General features: G+C 43.7%; 1 protein-coding gene across 3 annotated transcripts in view; it reads left to right on the top strand.

The window, feature by feature from the left end:
• The window catches only part of ADGRE5 (adhesion G protein-coupled receptor E5), a 181,031-nt gene that overhangs the window by 72,575 nt on the left and 88,124 nt on the right, over positions 1-20,332 (top strand). For all 3 annotated transcript variants that reach the window (XM_085654302.1, XM_085654303.1, XM_085654301.1), the window contains exons 2-4: positions 9,029-9,088; positions 14,636-14,782; positions 18,680-18,835. In XM_085654302.1, the coding sequence (XP_085510428.1) occupies positions 9,029-9,088; positions 14,636-14,782; positions 18,680-18,835 (363 nt within the window). The remainder of the gene's footprint in view (positions 1-9,028; positions 9,089-14,635; positions 14,783-18,679; positions 18,836-20,332) is intronic.

Raw genomic sequence — 20,332 nt, forward strand, 5'->3', positions numbered from 1 at the left:
TCAGGTTTAATGTATGCAGGGTGGGCGTTCCATCGGAAAAAGCCTCGGAAAAGTGACGCAGTGAAATCTACAAGATTTCACTCAGTCACTTTTCCGACGCTGCTGCGTCAAAACCTTGCGCCTGCTTGAAGCAGGCGTAAGGCATGACGCAGCATGTTATGTATGGGCAGCCCCTAACCATTGCTGGAGTTGCGTCGTGTTGCGACGTGACTCCAGCAATGCGCCGCCCTTATGCCATCAGATGCGTCACGCATCTGTTTATCCTTGCGCCACGATGCGCTGCATTGTAAATGCGGCGCATCTGTGGTGGCGCAAGGGTAAACTTGCGTGACGCATCTTTTCTGGCGCATCCCTGCTGATTTGCAGGGATGCGCCAGGAAACATAAATCTGCCCCCAAGATTACAGTCCTTGTCCACGATTGATTGTAGCACTGGTGATGGCAAACTCGTGTCTAGTCTCTCTTAGGATGTGATAAAACATGCTCTTTAGAGCTGACTGAGGAGAGGACAGAAAGAATGTGCCTTGAGAATCCCAGAGTGAATTGTCACGTGTGAAGTTTTAGGGGGAGTCACTGAGTGAGGGCTGTCAGGAGCTCTAATTCTCCAAATAATGTATACTTTTTTCCTATATATTAATCATTTGCACACCCTGACGCCGGTGTTGGTTGGGCATATCGAAGACAGAATGTCGAATCGTGACCAGAATATCGAAGGATAAAATATTGAAAGTAAGTTTGTATAGATTTTCTATGCCTAACTCACTCCACATATGCGTACCTAGGTAATATGTATATGCATGAGCGTGTGTGTGTGTGTGTTCTTAGCACATAGATGTGAAGTTAAGAGTGGTAAATCCATACCTCCCTCTGTGTCTCGATAATGTGACCCTTCGATGTTTTGCCATCGATATTCCGTACCACAATTCTGGCTCTGCAGTCTACTACTAAACAGTGTCAATATAAGGACTATTGTATGCAGGGTTCTTACTCCCTAAAGGGGGAATAGCCAAGGAAATAGTGTAAAATGCCTGGCTGCTGGCCAGTCGTGCATGGAGCTGGTGTAGGACATTTATTATGAATGAAGTTCTCATTTGTAGCAATAAACCCCACTGGGTCCCGGATTTTGGCCTAGAGATACCGAGTGAATGTCCTACACCCTGCCGGGCTATGATGAATCTGGGACCCGTAATTGATGATGTTTTATTCTTTGACACTCAGTCATTGGCATTGGCATACTTGTGCAACATCCATCTGAGTATGAAAATTGGGTCAAACGTCTGCTGGGCACTAAACCAAGCTTAGCATTAGGCGCTTGGTCTTGCCCACATAGGACGACTACAATGGCCGCTACCTTGGACAGGGCTTTTGTGCAGCAATCAGAGTTCAACGACCCTCTCCTGAGCAGGGTCCAGGTTTCTCACTGTTGACAATATGCATTTTACCATGATGCTGCAAGAAGCTGAAAAGACGAGTAAAAACAAGAATATTATTTTTATGTCAATAGAAACAAAAATTATAAATTAATAGAAATTGTTTCTCTAAAATTAGAGAGTGCTCATATTCGAAAAGACTGTGCGGGCTCCAAAAGTCAGATATGTTATGTTGTTCTATCTGTCTTTGTGTAGTGCACACCTGCCATTTGCATGGCCTTGTAGGATTGTGGCCTTTCTGGGATGCCTGGGCCTAGCAAATTCTTGAGTTGTCTCTGATACCAGAGTCATCAAGTGATGGGGAGTTTGGGGCTTCAGAAATGGTGCCCTCCTAGGGCTGTGTAGGTTCCACTGTGTGCAATGGTAGCTGAGCATTGGGTTCAATTACAGGTGATCACAAGTAGTCATGTTGCGTGCCAATGTCTTTCATTGAGTTGGTAGTGTGTGACTTCACTGGGGGAGATGAGTGGACAGCTTCAGCATTTGGAGTCTCTCTTTAAGTTGGCGGAAAGTCCACTGCCCAGCGTTGGATTGAGTCTGTGACTGTGCGGCATGACGGAGCTGTGCTTGCTGTGCGTGTTTTATTCTGTTCTATACTGCTCATCTGGGAGATAGGTGTCTCCTTAGTGGCACCTCTGGAAGTGACATGGTGGACTGCAATTTGGCATAGCTGTGGTATTACAGATTTAGGTGAAATGTTGCTCTGGTACGGTACCAGAATATTTTTGCCAGAATCTCGTCTGACATAAATACAGGGCTTTAAGTGGGATGAAAAAACTGGGGGGGGGGGGTCTCTCAAAGGGGTGTGGCCATTGTAATTTAGGGCATGGCTTAAAAACAGTAAGCTAAACATCTGTGCTTAGAAGAGTGTGCCGCCCCACTGGTATTTTTCTGCTTCTGTAATTGCATCCAGATATATGATACAACAAGTAACATTACACCCACAACAAGAGAGGGCTATTGGCTTTGTCAATGGTTGTTAGTTACATATAATAAATAAGCAAAGACTATGGCTTTGTTGTATACAATATTGAAAATGCTTCAGTTCTGAAATGAGGAGACTGTGAAAGCACTAAAACGAGTCTCTCTGAAGATACATCACAGTCTTTGTGCAGTGGTACTGCTGCAGAGTTAAGATTTTCCTTTCCAACCTGAGGGTGAGGGCAGAAATGGAGAGCCCGGTAGGGACCCATCTCAGTACCTGCTTTTTAGAACTGCCGGTGCTCAGTACCGGCAAGACCCGGCCCACTTAAAGCCCTGCAAAAATACCATGTCCTAAACATAATTTACAAAAATGTTGCTGCACTGGAGTTAATAATAGAAAATATAGCACCCAGTGCAACAATATTTTTGTAAATGGTATTTAGGACACAATATTTATGTCAGACATTACTTCTGCATACGATGTTTTATCTAAATTGTTCAGTTGCTTCGAGTGTTTTCTTTAATCAGTTCCGGTTTGTTTCTTTGTGGTGGGTCATGGTGGTAGATGTTGTTGATAACAATATGCCAACCAACCAACGTGTCGAACTTTCTTTCATCGCCTTTGCAGGTAACACACAATCATTCTTTGTTTGAATAGCCATCTTCAAGCTTTCCAATTCAACTTTCCCAACTGCAAAGCCTGAATTTCTTGTGATGGGAGGGCCCTCTACTCTTTGGTTGAGCAGATGGTGACCATCTGGCCTTGGTCTTCTCAATTTCCTGGTGGCAACTGTTCACAGCTTTGCTTTTATTTGATTATTCCCACTCTGACCCTTTTACTATGGGCGAAGATAGTTTCATCTGTCTAGTTCTGTTACCCTAGGATGCTCATGAAGGTTTGCCCACCCTTGCCTTTTTCATGCCCATTTCAAGTTTGGAGGTCATTGATTCCGCCATGGACTTATTTCATTAATCGCCTCCAAGTGGTAAAGAACTTGACAGTCCATCATTTGCTTGACTACAGTATCAGACTTCTGTCTTGGGCCACCTTGCCAAGCTCAATTGGTTTCCCGTCAACATGCATTCTGTGTTTAAACCGTCAAGCCATCTTTTTACAGGGAATTTTCTCCATGCATGTCCCATCCAGGTCTCTTCCATCCTCTATGGCTAGGGACCGTGTGGTTCCTCAGATCAATTAGGCTGAACATTATTTTTCTTTTCGGACTCAAATGGTAGAATTCCCTTGCTCACTTTGCCACTGGATTCAAGCTAGCCTGGCTGATGACGGCTGATTAGCCAGAAACCGGTCCCAGGATGCTTGTTTCCGGTCCAGGGAAGACATGGCTTGGCAGTTTGGGCTGGACTGTTCCCATGAGGCACAGGGTCAGACTGATTTGCATATGGCCATGTCTGAACCAGCCGCGGCCCGTGGAGGGAGTTCCGTGGGGCGGTAAGGCGGGGTGGGGGAGGGGCAGGGTGGGGGGTTCTTAAAACCGGAATATGGATAATTGCAGTTAAGTAAACAATTAAATGCGATGCAGCGCGCGCTACGAAATTCGTTTCATTTATTTAATTGTTTACTTACCTGCAATTATCCATATTCCGGTTTTTAGAACCCCCCACCCTGCCCCTCCCCGACCCCGCCTTACCGCCCCACGGAACTCCCTCCACGGGTCGCGGCTGGTCTGAACTGAGGTGGCGAAGTGAGCTAAAGAATGATGATGGATTAAACCCAGATCAGTTGACTGAGGGTGAGTTCTTGCAATGTTCAACACTCCGTCCGTCGTCCCCTTTGGTTTTGCAGATTTCCCTTCCTACCATTCCAAAACTGTTTACTAAATAAGTTTGTTTTAGTTCCTATGCTGGTTACGTCAGGTCCTTGCACCCCGTACACATTCAATAAATAAATAAACCACACAATTTATCTGAGCTGCATTGAATGTGGGTGTAATGCTCTATAGGGTGTGTGCAGTGGTTTTTCTGTGTGGTCTTTCTGTGGTGGATAAGGCTGTTATAAGATAACCGCATATCATATAATAATCAGTAAACTGAAAATGACTGCTAGGAGACATTTTCTATGCAGAATGAGGTTGAAACATTCGAGTGCATGGCAGCTTAACCATCAGAATCCCAAGATACACTTGGAAATGATCTGGTCTGAGCAGAAGAAAATGTAACAACTTTCTGCTGGGGTATGTCCAGGTTGTCAGGAGGGGTCAAACTATGTATTTCGTCCTGGTACTCTTTGTAGCATGGGTAGACGGGATGCCTGGCATATTCTTTCCCAAAGCTTTTCTAAAAAATGTAGTACAATTGGTGCATTCATTAGCACAATAGGCCAGAAAAGTGTTGAAATTTGGAAGAAATAAAAGACCACAACTGGTATGCATAATCGACAGCCTGCTGCAGCTAACAAAAATGTTGGCTCCTCCCACAAACACAGGGCACCTGGATCTGAACTTCGAGAAATCCTGGCAAGATGTATTTATTGTGTGAAGACAGGTCTGAAAATGCCCTGGTAGTGAACAATAGGCATGTCAGTGAACCCACTTGGCAGTTCGGGCTGGACTGTTCCCATGAGGCACAGGGTCAAGACTGATTTGCATATGTCCAGGTCTAAACTGGAGTGGCATGGTGAGCAAAAGAATGATGGATTTAACCCAGATCTCTTGACTGGGGGTGAATGTTTTGATTTGTTCTGCATTCCATCCATCAACTGCGTGTCTTTTGATGTCAGTGAACCCACCCTTGACCACTGCTAGTCAGTCATTGCACGTGGCCTTTCAGTACATAGAGTGTTTGGCCGTAGCCCAGCCAAATTTCAAGCACGGAGGAGACAGTAGATTGTTTTTTGGTTTGTGGAATTCTCTTCTCCTGCACATCAACCGTCTGCCAACATGAATGAACCTTCAGGGAAGCGTAAAGGGAGGCTCTTCAAAACACTCTTTGTCACGGATTCAGCTTCTTCTTTATCCCAAGCTTAGATGCGTTTTAGCTTGTGGTTTCCACTTAGTAAATGTAGCAGATGATGCAAAATTGATCAAGGCGGTGAAAAAGGTAGCTGATATACATATTACAATTGGAGTTGTTTATTCTTACCAAGATGGAGTATGTTTATTGATGATTGGTTGTTTATAGAATTTTATGAGTGTTAACATCCACCCAATAGACTTCTTGGTGATAGGAAGAGAGGAGAAACAGAGAAGACCCAGGGAAAAAGATGTCAAAGAAAAAGCAACGTTGTGAGCTCTTTCCTGAAACTCAGATGGCTACAGATGGCCCACAGAGCAAGAAGCAAGTTGTTCCAGGATTTGGGTCCTTAAATTAAAGGGACAACGCCCCCGCCCCAACAGGGTCATGTAAAACGAGGAACACTGAGAAGAAGATGGGAGTTAGAGCGAAGATCCCTGCTGGGTGATAGGAGGATGAAGAGCCAGGCAGACAAAACTTCTTGGTGTATCAGAACCTTGAACTTAACTTGATGGAGGCCAGGGAAGCTGTTTCCTTGCCTCAAAGGTGTGATCACATGTTTTCAGATGGTCACCTTATGGACAGCCATGCTGTGAATTTTTTTAAGCTTATTTAAAGCTGTAATAGGCAGACATGCATAGAGGATATTACAGTAGACTAATTGTGACAAAAGGCATGCAGAAATCAAGTGTACTTGATGAGTCATGGGTAAATATAGTAGCACTTTTCATAGAGATTTGAGAGCATCGAAGCATACAGAATTGACAGTCTGAGGTGGGTTGGTCAATCAGTTGAGTATCATCGGCTTAGAGGAAATAGCAGATGGATGGGCAAGATGTCCAACGCAGATTTTGAATTGAATGAGGCACAGGGGGGAACATCCTTTACCTTGCATGCGTTACTCCACATGCCATTACCCCGCATTTTTTACTCCGCAAAACCGTTTATAATGCAGGGCTTTACACTGCAAACTATTACAACGCATTCCCCAAAGTAACGCCCCTGTGGAGGTAGAATAGTAAATTGCATTGTAATGGGGAATGCGTTGTAATGGATTGTGTTGTAATGTCCTGTGTTGAAAAAAAAATTGTGGTGTAAAAACTGCGGGGTAATGGCACGTGGAGTAAAAGTGCGCGGGGTAAAGTGTCCTATTCGGATCAGGACCAATCCAGGTGAGACTCCACACCTCAGGCTGAAAAAGATCAGAAACCTGCGAATCAGTGCACTCTTTTTAGGTGACTTTCTACTGGGAATTCCATGCTGAAAGTGCCTTTTAGTGGCTCCTTTTCAAATTCCGATCGCATGACGCTTTTTAAGCTGTGGCGTGTAGTTTATGTTGAAAATATGAGAATAATCAAGGGATTGCTTTATTGTTTTTACAGGCCTGGGTGAAATTGTCAATTATTTTTCTCATGGAATACGTACTTTTTGCAGAAATTTCACCTTTTACGTGAAACGTGTCTTGACAGTTACTTGCATTACAATTGTATGTGAGGGCAGGGCTTTAAGTGGGCCGGGTCTCACCGGTGCTGAGCACCAGCAGTTTTTTAAAGGGGGCCTCGAAACGGGTCTCTATCGGGCTCTGTTTTGTGCCCTGGCACAGGCGGTCCGTTTTTTTCCGGACTGCAGTGACAGCAGACACATGGATGTCCGGGTGCTCACACTGCTCACATCTCATTAGTGGAGAAGTTACGGCATGACGTCATGCCAGGTGAGCGTTGCAGGGGGAAGGGAAATCCTTTAAAGAGAGTCATTTTCTCTCTGTGTTTCCCTTCTCTTTCTGAAACTCAGGAGCAGCAACCTCATCGTGGTGTCACCAGGGCTTTAAGTGGAAGCACTTTCAATATTATATACAAGTCATAGTTGCTGCTTATTTATCTTTTGCAACTAACAACCATTGACAAAGCCAATAGTCCTGACTTGTTGTAGGTATGATGTTACTTGTTGTATCATATATCTAGATGCAATGACAGAAACAACAGCTAAATACAAGTCGGGTGGCACACTATGCTAGCACATATTTTTTAGCTTACGGTTTTAAGTCACGTTATTAATTACAGTGGCCACGCCTTTTTGAGAGACCCCCCCCCCCAGTTTTTTCATCCTACTTAAAGCCCTGACGTCACGTAAACAGAATGTACGCTCATACTCCGTTAGTGTGTAGGTGTGGGAAACACAAAATAATACATTGCCCTTTGAGAGATCCTCCCCCCCCCCCCCCCCCCCAGTTTTTTCATCTAATTTAAAGCCCTGTGAGAGGGCATACCTCACTTTCAAAAGTCAAGCAAAATTCCGTTGGGAGACTGGTTCTAGCCGAAATAGTCTCTCGGCCGTGACACGCAGCAGTTTCAAAGTTTATGTGAGATATTTTAGGTTCAAACCAGTCTCCCTTGGGTGAAAATTATATGAAAAGAGCAAAGCGGAGAGTAAAAATTAGCTCAAAACAGGATACCCAACACCAGTTAATTTGTAAGATTTCCCTCACATAATAAAAAAATTGCCTAGATCTAGTCTTTACTTGGCTCTGAAAATTGTAGAGACATGCCACCTTCTCATCCTCTAAACGGAAACAACAAATGTACAGACATAAAAATTACTTACAAAAATGTAAGAAGAGCAAACCGGGTAACACACAGATTGCATATGCCACTTCCAGTGGTGCAAATCAGAGGTCATCCATCCATCAGTGTGCGTTTTCACGCGCATTCCCAATTAAAGAAGCCTTCTATACATTTTCGTGGCACCAAAATGGCGGGTCCATCTTTCCTGCCGTTTTCCAATCTTTTGCACTACCTAGCTGGACCCTGCCTTTATGCTCCGTTATTAGCTGGCTGTCAGTTTAGGTTCAGTCCTCTGTCCACGCCCAATAGCCGTCTCTGTTGCCCTGTTATATTCGACGGGTATTTATCGCGTTTCCTTCGGCAGTTAAAGATCACATGATTATATTTTTTTCTTATCATCAGTGGTTGAGTGATTCTCTAAATTGCGGGCCACGTGCTAGTCTGAAGTTTACAAGCGCCCCCTATCCCCCCCACCCCCTTACTCCCGTTCTGGAACTCGCCCAAGCACGTAGGTATATCAGCAGCCCTGAATGGCCGGAGACTGCCACCTTGTGCCCATTTAGCGTGTTGCAAGTCCACAATGTTCTCGCATTAGCTCTGTGTACCATAGAGGGATACATATTCATGAAGTGTAATAGACTTTGCAAAACCATCATGTTAAGCTGTGGGTGCTTTCATATTGGAAGTGCTGGTGTCCCTAGTTACGTATCACAGGACACAGAATCCGGGAAACCAAGATTAGCAGCAGTTCAAGAGCTTCATTTTAAGGTTTCTATCAAAACAGTCGCCCAGCTCTTGTTTGGTTTCTGTTCTTTAATGTTTGGCATAATTTACCCTAATTTCCAGTCTTATCTTATTAAAGTGACCAGATAACACAATCTAAACAAAACCCAAATATTTTCCAATCTTGGGCTTGAACGTAACAAATCACTACATTGGTCAATCTGTACACATAGTCTTCATCAAGAGTAGCAGTTTGACCAATGAACCCAGTACCGAATTGCAAAAGGAAAGCCCGGCTCTGGAATAGAAGCGGTCGTATATCACGAAGCCATCATGTCGCCTACACAGTTATTGCATGTGTTGGGAATAAACAGAAGTTAGTTTTCAGTGACTTACAGCTTTTTTTGTTCCCATCTTGCAGGCATTTGCTTCCTTTGTGATGGACGTGCAGCCAGAACAACCTCGCCTTCCACGACTGAAGGTAATCTTGATAGCAAGACACGCAGAGAACTAACATTTGCCATCCAGTTACCTGTCCTGAGTCGCTAAACCTGATAAAACAAAGATCAGATAGACGCCCATATCTGCTAGCCCAGACTGGCGACCTCTACTAGCACCTGCCAGTGGTCGCCAATCTGGGCTACCAGTCCAGTTGGCTGCTTCTTCTGTCCACTGGCACACTAAGATGTTGCCTCTGAGTTTCCAAACATGAGATAACAGGAAACAAACATTCGAGGGAGAGGGCCGGCCTGCAGGTGCCAAAATTCAGATCTGCTAAAGAGTCAAGTTTTCAATTCTCCTCTAAATTCCAGCAGAGACGAGGCTGAGAGGATGGACAACGGGCGTTTATTCCAAATGGTGTTGGTACTGAGGTAGAAACTTCTACCTCCCCAGCTTGATTATGTAAATCTATGTACCTGCAAGTTCCAGAACTCGAAGAACTAAGTGCCATACTGGGAGAGTACCATCTAAAGTGCTGGGCTAGGTCCCACAGTCCAATATTGTGCAAAGCCTTGTACGCAAAGCACTAGGCCTTGAATTGAATCCTCTCCCTAACTACCCTCCCTACAGTATATATAACTTCAAGGTACGTAGATGTGTAGTTTAGTATGGTAAGTCTACACTTACTGATATACTTACTTTCACAATATTTTGGTAGTCAAAATTCTGGCTACAGTATGCTTGTGGCATGCTATTTTTGTGATTGAGTTTCTCACACACAGCCTCTATGCGTGTCTTGAGAACTGGAAGCATCACGAAAGAATACGATTTCATCTCATGTCTCTTTCATTCACCATAGCCAATCCATGCCCCTTTATTTCACCATTTCAAGTTCTTTTTCATCACTGGTTTCTTTCTTTGTCACTGTTTTGCCGTTTTCTCTTCCTCTTTCATCTCCCTTTTGTGTTTTTCTCTCTTTCTGTGGTTCAAAGTCTGTTGGGTTTGGCAAAACCCTCATGCACACTGACAACCAAATCACCTACAACTCCCCTTCTGCCTGTCATCTCTGTGGTCCTGCCCCCTAGGCAACGCTATGGAGAAAAATGAAACGTCAATAAACACAAGTTTATTCTCACATTATTTTTCATTTTTTGGCTGCTGGCAGGAGGGGCGACGCTCCTCCTCCACATCGGAGGAGGTGGCGCTGCATTTGGGACTGCTAGAGATCTATGGACTGAATGATGACTGAATGATGGACTGAATGATGTTCTTAACTAACTGCTTGAAGTTTGTGGACTCAATGAGCTTCTCACAGAAAACTCCCATGGTGTGGGGGTCATTAGTTTTTCATTTTTTGAAAAAAAACTCCCTCTTTGGGAGTTTGATTTTTAAAATTAAAAACTTTGAAAAAGTTTGATAGACAGTTGTCATCTTTGATGGAGACACCTGTCAAAATTGTACAACTTTGACGGAAACCGCATGACGCTGGTTCATGCCAAATGTTTAGAGATGTCAGCAGGGCTGGTGGACAAATCTACCTATGGCAGGCGGATGTCCCTTGGAAGGGCGGGGCAATGTCCTCCACCATCCTGATGGAGTAACCTTCGACTGCCATATTCTAAATCAGCCCCTCTGTGTTCTAAAACAGTTTAAAAAAAGACAGGAGAAATGAAGTGTGAAAAGAAGAGACTGCATAATGCATAATGCTGTTAGGGAAGGCAGGAGGGAGGAAGTTAGGAAGGAAGGAAAGATAGAAATACGGAAGGGATAAAAGTAATTAGAAGGGAATACAAGTACAGGAGAAAGAAAAGTATCAAGGAAGAAAGAGGGAATGCAAAAAGAAAGGGTAGAAAGAGGAAAGGAAGAAAGGAGCTTTGCAAAGAAGAATAGATTTTGAAAGAAAATCAGAGAAGAATTTGGTGAAAGGTGTGTGACTATATAACTAGATGAGAAAGCCAATGCCTGGATACACTTATGTAGTCAATTGATGGAAACGCTTAGGAAAGCTCTTCTATTTATGCAGTGAATGTGCTTAGAAATCCATTTCTATGTTATCCCTATTGTTGATTTTTCTTCAGCCTATATGGATAAATATAAATTGATGTTAAAAAACATGTAAAAATAGTACAAAACCTATTTATAATAGGTTATTAAATATTTTCAAATGAGATAATAAGTATATACTTTTTAAATATATTTTTTAACATTAATTAATTTCTATTTACACTTTTAACTCTTTTAAATAATGTAATTTAAATAAAACATTATTTTCTATGGAGTTTTATTTTAAGTCCCTACCTCTATTATGTTCTATGGGAGGTTATTGTAGTACCCATGGTTGGCCATGTGTAGCGCTGGACTTACTGCAAAAGTTTAAGTTGCTCCAAAGGTGTAGGTAACTACAAAGGTGCAGTTTGTGAATATCGAAAAGTAGTAAACGTACTCAAAAGTGTAAATTTACTCAGTGTAAAGTAACTAAAAAATGTAGTTTGGGAATCACGCCCCCAAATCAGGGTTCATGACATTCTTAAGGATTTCACCCTGGGAGTAAGAGCATTTGCCTAAAGATACTGCTTGGAATAAGGGCAGTTGAAATGTTGAGAGCTTGTGGAGACATGTAGGCACCCATCAAAGCTTCTAGGACTGGTGTTATCAATAGACTAGAATCAGCATTCTGGCACTGGTGCCAAAGGGTGGGTGGGGTGTACGTTGGTAGGTACCTACGCAGCAGTTGAAACCATGAACGGCTCCTCCATGAGGATGGAGGAGCATCCCCCCCACTGCCCTAAATGCCCCCCAGGGATGAAAAATAAAATGGCAATAAAGTTAATTTATTACCATTTTATTTTCCATCCTCCCGTCCTGAACCAAGTGTCAGGATGGGGCGGTGCCATTGCTACTGCGTGGCAGCAGGAAGCTGTACACTTCAGTTTAAAGTGTGCATGTCTTTTTGGCCGTCTGTCTTACGACGGGCAACCAGACATGCACATTTTAAACTTCTCTAACCCAGCTGTCTTAATACAGCTGGGTTACAGAAAGCATAGGTTTCCAGTGCTCTTGGAAGCACTAAGAGAGGCCGCTCCCTCCAATCCTGGTGCTGCTCTCATGCTGGTTACCAGCATGAGAGCAGCACCAGGATTGCTTAAGGGAATTTACGGTTGCCCAAGGAGGACGCTAGAGGTCCTGCAGCAAGCAAGGTACTTGTTTTTTTCTTTTTCTTTACACACACCACTAACCTTGCATGCATGCATGCACCCACACCACATTTGCTCGCCCTCCCACTCTGCCTACGTGCCAGCTGCCGCTGGTTCATGGGCAGTTTCTCTATTAGGGCTCTGAGATTGCACCCCAGTGAAACTCCTGCACATTCCTACACAAATATTAAATAGATCAATTTATTTAGAGAGACAATCGTATCTCTAAACAAATCGATGTATTTAAGTCTGGGCTGTCTGTCCCAGTCAGCCTGCACTGCCTCGATCTGAAGCAGGAAACGGAAGCCAGGCAGTAAATCAACTTTAAGAACTGCGACGCACGACGCAGAGCATACCGTTCTAAATCCCTTAATCTCCATTGTGGTCTATGGCAGTATCCACTGTAGGCCAGTGACGCTTTTAGCGTCATGGTTTCGGGCGTCAGAGTATCCATCCCTGCGTGATTCCAGATGAACGTCATTCATAGGCATAGATCCCACCCTTTCCCCTTTGTCACACATATGAGTGGATGCAAACGTGTGATTTGGCGCCTTGTCCTCTGTAATGGTAAGTGTTATACTGCTAATCATGGGTTATGTATATTGTGCTGAGACCCCTCGCCAATCTAACCTCCCCTACTGTGACACCCCAGGCCGTGGCAGTACGTCGCTGGCCCCTTTAGAAGTGGAGCTGCTGTATTGTTCCCCCATGAAATTGATCCAAAAGACAAGTAGGGTTTTTGTTCCCTCGCAAAGTTGATCCAAATATCTTGTGTGCACTCACTTTAGTTACTGAATGCTTGTTATCTGTGCATTTAATTTATCCTGAAATTGCCCTTCTTTGGTGAAAGATTTCTTCCATATCTTAGAGCAGAGATCTCCAACCTTTTCTGTAACATGAGCTACTTATGTTCAATAAAAAACACTCCTAGCTACTAATATTAGTGATGTAGAAGTGGCCACCCCAAACAAGACTGTGTGCAGTAATCACATCTGTGCATTAGACAGGGTTACCAGCAGTATGTATTCCCCTCTGCATGGGTATTACATAACAGCCATAGGAGCGCACGCTGGCACCAAAGTAATCTTGGGAGTAATACAGCTCTTTAATTAAAAAAATAGCTTTAAATACTTTTTGAAAATTCATACATTTTTCTCCAAACAACAGCTTTTGGGTTCTGAAAAACATAGATTTTCATCTCAAACATATGCTTTTAAATTTTTGCATACAAATGAAGATTCAACCAAAGAAAAGTTTCACGGCTTTCTATGTTGGAGCCTCTTTGATGCATCTGTCGATATTGCTATGTTATGCAGTATACTAATGATGACGGAAGTTGTAATCTTGTGGAAACCAATAAAGTTTGTTTAAATAAAAAAAAAACAAAGAAAAGTTTCAATTGTAGGAGGCTGGGCTGCACACAGGATAGCTACTCGCAATGAGGTGGAGAGCTACTGGTAGCTCTGGAGCTACTCCTTGGAGACGCCTGTGCTAGAGAACCCAAGCAGGATCACCAACTGAGTCTGAGGTAGTTGTTTGGAAGAGGTCTGTGGTGCAGGCATACTCACGTGTTTTTCTGTCTTACTTGGGGGCTACTCCTACAAAGCGTTCAACAGAACCCGAGGACCCCTGCATGAGCTCCCCATTATCAGGATCCCAGTGTGCTGCTTCTGACATTGTGACCCCTGTCCATTAAAGGGCCGTAGCCACAGAAAGGAGGGGGGACACAATCGCAATGCACTAAGATTTCAAATCATGGGATGGTGTTTTGCTGTTCGCAGGGCTGGCTTTAGCGCTAGTGGCGCCCGGTGCCACTATCATTTTTGGCGCCCCACACCCTAAGACCGCCTCTTCGGATTCTCTCACCACCACCTGCAAAAGTGCCCCTCATCTCTCCAACCATAAGTTATTGCCAAACACAGTGCCCCCTTGAGGTCGGCGCCCCCTCCTAAGGTCAGCGCCCAGTGCGGCTGCACCAGTCGCCCTGCCCTAAAGCCGGCCCTTGCTGTTCGCAACTTTTTCCTAGGAGTGGCATGCAGTTCCTGCCTCATTCACGAAGAGTCTTGCAACTCTCAGCAAACCGTCCATTAGCAGTTTGAGGCCTTTGAGGCATCCCACACTACCAAGGAAGAGGCTGGTCACAACACACTACTCTGGAATCAGTTTCTTTCAAGAATCAACCCCCTAAGACTGCTTTGGTCACCAGCAGACTAGACATTGTGTGTAATGGAGCACCCTTACTGTGTACTGGAAGCAAACAGCGGTTTAAAGTGAAGCAGCATGTTGTTCATTCTCTTGAAACAGATCATTGCATTTCTTGTAAAGCACGCTTTTTATGTATGTATTCCAAGAAAGCTCAACACCAATTATCTGCTATACATTTCCATTCACAGCATCATACGTAGAGTGCAAAGAGGACTTGTGTCCGAAGAACTCTGTGTGTAATGAGACGTCGCCCGTCCCCTCCTGTACCTGCAAACCAGGGTTCTCATATTCCGGAACGACACCTACCTTCACGGGGATAAGAGTCTCGTGTGACGGTAAGAGCGATTGGTAGTTTTTTTTATAACACGCACATTCACCCATATGGCATCGAGGCACTACAGGACAATCGGATCCTTGTAATTTAAAATGCCGTCTCCTGATAAAATTATAAACGAAGAAGAGGGTAACTAACAGAATAAAACTAATTGAAGCCTTTCCTAAAAGCAAAGTGGAAGTGAATGGTTTAAAGATACAGTGGCAGCTTGTTTTCTAGTTGGGGGCCACGCAGGCAAAGAGAGGGCCCTTCAGCCGGGGATCATTTAATTGTCTATTTTAAGGCTCAGTATGAGGAGTGGATAAAGGGCGAAAGGTCAGTATGGCCATTCCACAAATGTAGGGATTTCAATGCCAGTGTAGCCTCTACTGATAACGAGAGGCATGTGTTCGCAGTCTCCCAGAATAGAAACGTGTACCGGAAGTTGATTGTCTCGCGACAACAACATCGGCACGGGCTGCCTTAGTCTCTCTGGAAGTAATCTTATCCCATTTCAATAAATGAAAAGGCTGTTTTTAGGGGGTCATGAAAAGCAGCATGGCCACAGGAAAGCACCCAGGCACTGGTGCGAAAAGTGAGGCACATAAAACATAAAAAGAGTCCATCAGAAGGAGGCAGGTGTACTTCACAAGACAGTACAGTCCACTGAGGAAAGAGAGACACAGTGCAGAGGACAGATCTTACTGTACATAGAGGGAGCGAAGGCAGGTAAAGGAACTGATAAAATAGGAGGCATGGTGGTGTGGATTGGCATATGCAGAAATCCCAAACAGGAGCAGGGCAAGAGAAAAAAGAAAAAAAATGGCAGGTGACACTGGGTACAGAAAACAAATGGAGAACAGGGGCTAAAGTGTAAAAACTACTCACCCGTAAGAGCAGTTCGTTCTCCCTCAAGAGCATCTAACTGTTGAATATCTCTGCCTTTGAGCATGATCCAAGAACACCCCCAGAAAAAACAAATGTCTATAAAGCAAATCTTTTTCCAGTAACCCTCAATTCAGGTGTTTCACTTGACATTTTCCCCAGTGAAAAGCAGGCCAAGTTAACCTGTGAAAAAAGTTCTCCGCATGAGTGCCTGCTTATTACAATATTCCTCAGTATCATAATTCCTGGTGAGGTATAAACTACGTGTCACTTTTCACGCGGACCTCATAACGAGAGTTCATTATTTACATAGACATTGAGGGGGTGATTGTGATGTCGTGCGGACGGCCGACCATAGGTCGGTGGTAACCAGTGCTTTAAATGGGACGGGACTGTCCGGTACGGAGTACCAGCACTTTTTTTTTTATTTTGAAAGGGAGAGTACCGGCACTTCTCAGGAGAAATGCAATACTTGGAATTGGAGAGTACCGGCACTTCTCAGAAACAAGCAGGCACTCTGTTAAAAAGTACCAGGACTTCAATTTTTCCATTTCAAACAACAGGCGGTAACCACATCCCAATTTGGATGAGGAACATGCATTTCATGATGGCAGCTTGTGCAGCGGGCGGAACAGGCCGGGGGCACACGGGGCCATGTTGAAATGGATGTTTGAAACATCCCTGCATCGTGTGACTGGCACCATGAAGTGTCTGCCACAGGGTGCAGGAATGTCAGGCTCCATAGCCGAGGGCCAGGGGGAAGGGGGCCCTACTAAGGGCCCCCGATGTCGCTTTCTGACAGCCTTTCCACGCTGTAAAGGCCGACATGGAATGGCTGTCGGAAACCGACATCATAATCCAGATGGTGAAACCGCCCTCATTAAGGGATTATCTTGTCTTTCTGACGCACCAACGGGCTCCTTGGGCTTGGAAGCGCCGCAGACGGTCCCTCCACCTTATGCCTCCGCCCGCCGCATTGTAATACGGCAGGCAGACCGCAGGGGCAGATGTCAATGGGTCCGATATAGACGGGCCATAGGTGTCAGACCCACGGACATCATAATTAAGGCTCCCTGTTTTCCGTTTGATTTTTACAGATAAATATAGACAAAAAACTATTTATTTTCTTGTCTATATTTTTAAATGTGGATAAAAGTGGAAATTGGGTGCTTTTTTGTGATTTTAAATACACTTTGCCATGACTGCTAGGCTAATAACTGTGTCGGTTTACAGGTAAGGGGGTTAAAAAAAGGAATTTTAGTAGAGGCTTAAACAGCAGTAGATATGCACAAGGCTGAAATGTGCATATTTTCATATAAGTTCATTGATTTATCTTCTGTTAGTGTTCATATCACTGAAACCTGGCTGGCATTCAAGCATGACTGCATATTTATTGGTTAAATAAATGTGGAAATATACCAGTTTCAGTTTTTTTTTCCTTCAGAAAACCCATAATAAATATGGATAAATGCAGATAAAGTTGACAAAAAATAAATATGGATAAATACAGACAGAATTGTCAAAAAAATAAATATCATAAAACCGGGAGCCCTAATCAATATCAGCCCCTTAGTCTGGAATTGCATTTAAAGCTACATGGCACCACCTGGCGGTGCTGCGGCAATATTGCTTGTGAAAAGCTTTTCCGAACCATTCTGATGCCTAGAAGGGTACTTCATGAGGAGAGGAGCTTTTGGAAGATGTATCCAACGGAATTTGCACATTTTCTCAGCTTCATGGCCCCACTTGATGTCAAAGCCATTCTGAAAGTCATGGCTCTTCTGAAGGCATGGGTCTTATGAAGTCAAGAACTTAATGACATCAATATTATTTGGTGTCATGGCCTTTCAATATTGACGACTCTCTCGACATCATAACCGTCTCAACATTGAGGAATTTCTAAATGTTGAGGGCTTGTACTTCAAAGAGAGCTAATGGAAGTGGAAAAGCAAATTATGGTTTGTGCAGCGGACTGTAACTGGTGAATTTCAGTGGTTTTCCAGCTTTTTCTTTGGAACCATAATTTCTCATTAACTATGTTTTTTTTCAGTGAATTTCATAGATGTTTTTTCCCATGTGAATGATACAGTATTTGCACTACGTGAGCCATAATTTTATTTTAACTTTTCATTTTTTGTGTGAATTTATGAGGTTCTTTCAAAAGCAACATTAGCGGTCAGACTTTAGACTATGACATGGGTGGCCAGCCCCCACGGTGCGCGGCCTTTGGCTGTGTACTACCTCTTCCATCTTAAATGAAGGAGGGGTTGAAGCCCGGTAGTTTAGCTGTTCCATCTCCCAGAACAATCACTCCCCTTCTTTCTGATCTATCGCCTGCCTAACCTAGTAAATGTCTTAATGCAAACTACCACTTTATAGACCAGGCAGTATTAGGTTCTCCCACCTGACCAAACTTAGGTGATGTTAATATTCTCATTCACATTCGGTTGAATTTGCAAATTCCAAGATGGCAGAAACAAAATAAATCAAGGTCTACAGCTGCCCTTTACATCTCTTCTTTCTGAGTGAAGTTCTGCACTTATGCCAGGCTTGTTGTAAATCTGTTCACCGTTTATTTCTGTAGCAGATAACAACATTTCCTACTGGTGTTAAAATGGAGAATATATCCCCTGACCCCTTAATTTTCTTTTTTCCTGTACAGATTGGCAAGAAACATGGCATGCCAAAACTAAGGTAGTTGCGATAGATGAGTGGTAACATTCATACAGATTTGTCCAAGAGTGCCAAAGTTATAAGCAAACCCCCCAAAAAATTACTTTGACCAGTTGCATCTGAAATGGAGACCGGTGTATTGGTCAGTGACTTCAACAGTTGTCCCATTCTGATCCACCCATAGTTGTCGCTGCTGCACCCGGATACATCAATGTCCACTTGCAGCTGTAGGGAGAGGCCTAGCACAAAGCTTGGAAATCCCAGCCTAATCTAGGTCCCTGCCTGTCACATCTAAGAGGTTAACGTGTTAAAGCTTTTCATGACCGGCCTAGAATGTATTGTCCACGCTTTGTCTTTGCAGATATTAATGAGTGTAAACCAGGCTCGAACACGATCTGTGGCGCCAATGCTGAGTGTATGAACACGCAGGGGAGCTACTACTGCCATTGTTTGGACGGATTCCGGCCAGAATCTGGAAAACAGGAATTTAAAGACAACACTGAGGAAACATGCACCGGTAAGTCACTGGTAATAATTTGGAAGAGTCCTACTGTCAATAAAGGTACCCCATGAAGCTTGCGAGCTGAATACTACTGTCAAGAGAGTGCTTCAACCCGCACTTGGAAAAAGCACCTCTCGGAAGATCTGTACTGGATGTTGGAAAATGCATTTATCTTTTCCAAGCCCACTCTCTTAAAGGGTCAACTTTTGTGCTTTGGAGTTCTGTTAGTAAAACAAAGCCGGCAAGAGCCTTTCATGGTGACCTCGTGCCAATGACTGTGCTGAAGGTTTAGAATGACATATTTAGCTACTTTCCTTAAGTCTTCGCTTCTGTCTCCTCCTCCAGTGGGTTCCAGATTCCATCATCAAAAAGGCCTAGAAGAGGCGATATGCTCCCCCTGAAGGGGGTATCTGATATCTGACCCACTTCTCTATCAATAATATCATCACACCTTCTTTCTTTGGCTGGAGGAATTTCAGAAGGTGCAGAATTAAATTCATCCACATATCTTTATATAGATGTTATGGTGGCATTCGTGATCCCCCAGCCACCTGATTGTTGAACGGCATCTCCACATCGAACATTTCAACGTCAAAGTTCTCTCCAGCAAGCAAAACCTTGTTATTGAAGCTATCACTGGAAAAACTGGTCACAGAACTAAAGCTCTTGAGATGGGGCAGAAGGGCTTCAGCCAAACATAGAAGAGGGTGGCAGAGAAATTATTAGTGTCAAAGTCTTCAGTGGAAAACTGAAGTGAGCAGTGATGGTCATCATGGGACCACTTAACTGTAGGATCTTCGCCTCAAGAATTTCTGTGGTGGAGAAATCATCTCCCTTGGCTTTCTTGGTTGTTTGGGTCTCAGTGGTCTACGGTTTGTTCCTGTTTTGAAGAATGCTCAGCTTAGCCCTCAGGCAAGCTTTCTTGGTTTCGGTCTTCTTTACGGCTTCCCCTGACACACGTTACAATCGTCAGTAAAAAAGAGTTCAGAAAACATACCACAAGAATGTGCATTAGTATGTTCAAGACTATTTACCACCACAGGAAGAGAGGGAAGTAGTGGTTGAAAAGAGCAGGAATAGTGGTTGCCAAAACTTGTAGTTATTTGCTGTTATTTATGAACATAGTTTTTTCTTCATGTAAGTTGGGTTTTTCCAGTTAGGTGCACTGCCTTTATTGTTTGATTAATAGCTACTATTTTCTCCTGCAGTGCCCTGATTAAATTATACAGACTAGCACTCCAGCTACTCTAAGGAAACATTTAAGAGAGCATAAAACTGCTGCTTGGTTTTTGGCACATCTACAGTGAGGGAACAATGTCATCTGTTTTGGTTACCGTACAAGGGCCATAAGTACACAGCAGAGTCCGTTTTAAAACACTACCATGAGACACCTGACACAAAACCTCACCCTGATGGTGGGATTTTTGAAACTCTTACTCATTCAGTGCATTATTCTTCTCTGCTTATGACCAGATCTCAAGGGTTCATTGGCAATATCACTTTGGGGGTATT

The sequence above is a fragment of the Triturus cristatus genome, chromosome 4_1 (genome assembly GCF_964204655.1).
Source record: "Triturus cristatus chromosome 4_1, aTriCri1.1, whole genome shotgun sequence".
Taxonomy (NCBI): Eukaryota; Metazoa; Chordata; class Amphibia; order Caudata; family Salamandridae; genus Triturus; species Triturus cristatus.